General features: G+C 43.4%; 1 protein-coding gene across 2 annotated transcripts; it reads left to right on the top strand.

Moving 5' to 3' along the window:
* Window positions 1–342: 342 nt before the first annotated feature.
* LOC106596749 (zinc finger and BTB domain-containing protein 14) lies at window positions 343–3,576 on the top strand. Of its 2 annotated transcripts, none has more exons than XM_014188020.2 (2): window positions 343–460; window positions 1,413–3,576. In XM_014188020.2, exon 2 carries the CDS (start codon window positions 1,441–1,443, stop codon window positions 2,590–2,592), a length of 1,152 nt encoding a protein of 383 aa, XP_014043495.1. In that variant the 5' UTR covers window positions 343–460; window positions 1,413–1,440; the 3' UTR covers window positions 2,593–3,576. The 2 variants fall into 2 exon arrangements, with proteins under 2 accessions (XP_014043495.1, XP_014043492.1); XM_014188017.2 differs by lacking the exon at window positions 343–460 and adding an exon at window positions 504–1,164.
* Window positions 3,577–4,974: the final 1,398 nt, after the last annotated feature.

Raw genomic sequence — 4,974 nt, 5'->3', positions numbered from 1 at the left:
GCGGTGGGTTATTATCCTTTCTGGCGGTGGGTTATTATCCTTTCTGGCGGTGGGTTATTATCCTTTCTGGCAGTGGGTTATTGGCCTTTCTGGCGGTGGGTTATTATCCTTTCTGGCAGTGGGTTATCGGCCTTTCTAGCGGTTGGTTATTGGCCTTTCTGGAGGTGGTTTATTGGGTGACTTACATAATGATTTAAATTAGGTCATATTAGGGTAATATCCATTGCTATAGTACAGTAGACTAGAGGCTGCCTGTCCTGCTGTAATTCATCTCCAGTCCCATAGATGGCAGCAACACCAGCGTCACCCACTCTGAGCGCTGACGACCGCAACAAGAGGAGGAAGAGGAAGAAGAAAAGACAAGGCTCCTGTCGTTGGGGTTTTGTTTTTTCCTAGACGGGATACAGTTTACGTCAGAAATTTTCGTAACAGGTTAGGATAATTTACCCAGCAGTTTAAGGTAAATTAGGAGAAATAGGTTCATGTTATAAAAAGGGGTAGGGTTACCGTTAGCTAAAATTTGAAATATATATATTTTGTTTAACTTTTGAGGTGAATTTGACATAACCGGTATCCCGCCTAGCAGCGCCCCTCGCGTCGACCGCAGCCCTGCGTGACAACACCAGAAACGATTCGTGTTTCGTGTATTGCCTTTTTTTTTTTCTTCTCTCTCGACAATTTGTTATTCTCGAAGGGGGGGGGGAAAGAAAATCGTATATTTACACGTTTAAATCGACACGTCGACCAATGTGAAATGTTGTATTTTGTGTACTAAAAGTGGATAAAGTTACGGAAAACCCTTGAAATGGAGGCTTGCTGAGCAAAATGGCTGGACGCAGTGAAATGTGAAACATTGTAAGGTTAGCAGTATCAGCACAAACGACTGGCTCGCAAGGGCGTTGGGAATCTTTTTAGTCGCAGAAATACCTTTTTTTCCCCCCCAAACCTCCTGGATGTGAAAACATCACTCTGGCATAATTTTAAATTGTCGATAGGTGCATTTATCGACAAGTTCGTCGTGTATTTTTCCGTGGGGATTTCTGCTTGACTGACTTGGCAGTGTGTTTATTGTCTCCGGAGATCAGCTGTGGATTGTCACCGTTCACTTCAACTATCCATTAAAATTTACAAGAAGAAACAACCGACCGAGTCAGGATGCTTTTGGTGTGACGATATTTATGTTGTTGTTTGTTTGTTTGTTTGTTTTCGACAGAGACCGATGCGATTGGCTGCGGTGTATTAACTTTAATCGATATTAATTAGCAAAACTCTGCTATTGTTGACATTCGACACAGTAATTGGATTTAACTCTATAAACAACATACCTGTCCAGTTATTGTAAAAAAACTAATCAGACACCTTTTTAATTTACCCTTTTGAACACTTTGACTTTTTTATTTTTCTTCCAACAGATAAATAACCCAAAATAAACCTGCAGTCATGGGTGAATTCCTGAAATACATCGACTACGATCACAAGACCAGCTTCTTGAAGATGTTGAACCAGCAGAGGATGGAAGGAGATCACTGCGACGTTGTGGTTGTGGTGGAAAACGTCGAGTTCAGAGCACACCGCTGTGTCCTGGCCGCCTGCAGCATCTACTTCAAGAAACTGTTTAAAAAACAGAACGATGTGGACAACTCCATCGTGGAGCTCGACTTCATCCGTTCAGACATCTTCGAGGAGGTCCTCAATTACATGTACACCGCCAGGCTCGCCGTCCGCAAAAAGGATATCAACCTCATGATGTCATCCGGACAGGTCCTGGGGATCGCCTTTCTCGACAACCTGTGTTCACAGAAACGTGAGCCCAACATGAAGCCGAGTCGTGAGAACCAGGCGCCAGGGGACGGTATGAGAGCCCAGGATGCCATTTTGAAAGAGCTGGCAATGGAGGAGGTGAGAAAGAACAGCTTCTACGATGGAGGGATGGAGGCCATGGGCTCCGGGGGACCTCATGGTGTCCCTCCTCACTTCGGCGGCAACATGTCTAAAGATCCCCACAGCGCCCACGGCTGGACCTCCTCTTCCTCCTCCTCCAGCGATATGAAGTTAGACTACCTGCTGTACGGCCACCGCTCTGACGGCATCCACCCGGGAATGAAACCAGGCGGAGACGGCCCCAAGAAAGACAAGTCCCACCTGGCCCACCGTCCGTTCGCTTGCGAGGTGTGCCCCAAAACCTTTACCACCCAGGCCCACCTCAAAGAACACCTGAAGATCCACACGGGCTTTAAACCGCACCGCTGCCTGGTCTGTGGCAAGGCGTTCATACGAGGGCCCGACTTAAAGCGTCATGAGAGGGTCCACAGCAACGAAAGACCCTTCGGATGCCAGATGTGTGAAAAGGCCTTCAAGCACAAGTCCCACCTGCGAGATCACGAGCGGCAGCACCGAGGAGAGAGGCCTTTCAACTGCGGCTCCTGTGAAAAGGCCTTCATCAAAGCGTCCGACCTGAAGCGTCACTGGAACACGATGCACAGCCAGCGCAGAACGCTGTCCCCGGCCGCCGCCACCCCGGGCAGCATCCAGGGAGACGCCGACACGCAGAGCCAGAGGGACTGGAAGCTAGAAGCTGGGCCACATTCGTAAGGACGGACTGTCTCACACACCATGCAGAAATAGTGACAGACACACAAATATACACACACACACACACACTCACTCATGCATCGCACACTGTCTCACACACACTCATGCATCGCACACTGTCTCACACACACACATGAATACACGGCCTGTGATATGTATTGATGTGTAATATCCCACGGTCGATGAGAAGAGGGAGGAATCGTAACATGTCCGTTGACACGATGGACGTTAATCTGATCCTGTTGAATCGTTGAGCTGCGTATGTTTTTCATTTATCCTCAACTTCATGTAAAACTTCTCTATCTACTTCTACGACAGGAAAAACGTTGTTGCTATTTAGACAGGGGGGGGGTTCTTCTCTATAATAATAATAATTATTATAACTTTATTCCACTTTTACTTTATCTGTAACATTTTTAAGTGTTTTTTTGTTTAACCTTACTGGATTTTAAGAGAGAGAAGAAGAGAAAAAAGAGATGACTCTCTGCATAAAATGTGTTGTATCGTATATATTCTCCTACATGTTGATTGTTTTTTTTAAATGGATGTTTAGTTGTGCTGATTGATTGATATTTACACTGTAAAAGGTAACCCAGAGTCACTATTCTTCATTTGATACAGGTTATACCAAAGTCTTGGGCCGTTCAGATAGATAGCTATGCTTCCAAGTCAATTCTGGAAGTAAAAAAAAAAATCCAACCTTTTTTTGATTTGACAAGCAGTCTGAACAGGCTCTTTGTTCATTGTCTGTTCACACCTAGCAGCATGAGTCCGACTAGATTTGCTGTTGTACAGTATCACTAGCCCATCATCAAGCTACCATCAGAGAGAGAGAGAGAGAGAGAGAGAGACACCACGTCTGTATATACTGTAGTGTTACTAGTTACACAATTTTAAAACATTTAGAACACAAAATTACCATATATGCACATTTAGCGTTGTCCTCTTACACTTTGAAAATAAAACCCAGATTTGATGAGTTGAGTTTTCTGATTGTCAACATCTGATTTCTTTGTTTATGAATTCACTACATGTACTTAATATAAATGTCTATAGCAGTCCAGGGACACATTCTCTGGTTAATGTAAAGTTACAGTAAGTTATAATAATATTGGTTCAGGAAGATGGTATGTGTGTCCCAAATGGCACCGTTTTCCCTATGTAGTGCACTACTTTTGACCGCGGGTCCATAGAGCTCTAGACAAAAGTAGTGCACTACTTTAAACCAGGGGTCCATCGAGCCCTAGTCAAAAGTAGTGCACTATACAGAAAATAGGGTGCCATTTGGGAAGCAGTCAGGCTACAGTGTTTATTTATCCTAAACCCAGGACAGTGTGTCTGTCAGCGTGTGAAGGAGATGGTTTCGTGACATGCAGAGGCCTATTTTCAATTCTCTTCTCACGGAAGCAATGCAGTCATGCTAGCACACGCCCCCTCAACGATATAAACTCTCTGGATTGGATGATATTTCCTCACCAATCCAATGCTTTTAAATCCTTGGGGGGGGGGGGGGTGAATGAGTGTACATTTGGGGGAAGGGAGGGGGGATTGGAATTGTGCCCTGGCAAGATCACTCACAACATGAAAAGAGGTATCATATCCTATGAACATTTTACACCTACAAAAGCAAATATATATATATATATATTTTTTTTTTAAATAAAATGTATTACTATTAATTTCACTGGACCACGGTTCAGAGTAGTTCATAAACGGACATTTTAGTCCTACTAGAAGATTATAGAAAAATGCTCAAATGAGATATCAGTTCAGGCCAATCAGTGATGTGAAAGCGTCCGGGTTGAAAGCTCCTTCATTTCTTCAGTCGTCTACAGATCAGTGGCTAATCTCACTTCACATCCAGGAAACAAGGAAGAATGGATACGCTTCAGCGCCTAAACCCCCTAAAAATCAACCCTTTTGCACCAACCCCTCACGCTCCTGTTTTTGAAGTATAAATATGGGATATCTGTAAACAACCGAGAGCAAATTCCACCAATCAGATGACAAGATAGAGGTACTACCTTATTGTTTATACACATCCCGGTTCAATCAGATCCAAGTGTCTAGAGCCAGAAGACAGGAAGACATGTTGAAACAAGTTCCCTGCTATGCCTTCAACACTAGGTGGTGTTCTGCACGCAGCTATACACTTCCACACTTCTACTGGCCCAGTACAGAGCTTTCAGAAAGTATTCACACAAATTAGTTATGTTACAAAGTGGGATTGAAATGGATTTGAATTGTTTTTTTGTTTTAAAAAAAAAATGTTTGTCAATGATCGACAAAAAAGTACTCTGTAATGTCAACATGAATGAAAAAATGTGAACCTTTGTTATAAAAATGACTGAAAAATACAACGCTAAAATATTTTTATTACGT

Source organism: Salmo salar, chromosome ssa03 (assembly GCF_905237065.1).
Source record: "Salmo salar chromosome ssa03, Ssal_v3.1, whole genome shotgun sequence".
Taxonomy (NCBI): Eukaryota; Metazoa; Chordata; class Actinopteri; order Salmoniformes; family Salmonidae; genus Salmo; species Salmo salar.
This window is presented reverse-complemented; position numbering and strand designations above follow the sequence as displayed.

Coding starts and splice junctions, on each gene's coding strand:
- LOC106596749 (XM_014188020.2), top strand. CDS start 1,441: ATGGGTGAATTCCTGAAATACATCGACTACGATCACAAGACCAGCTTC.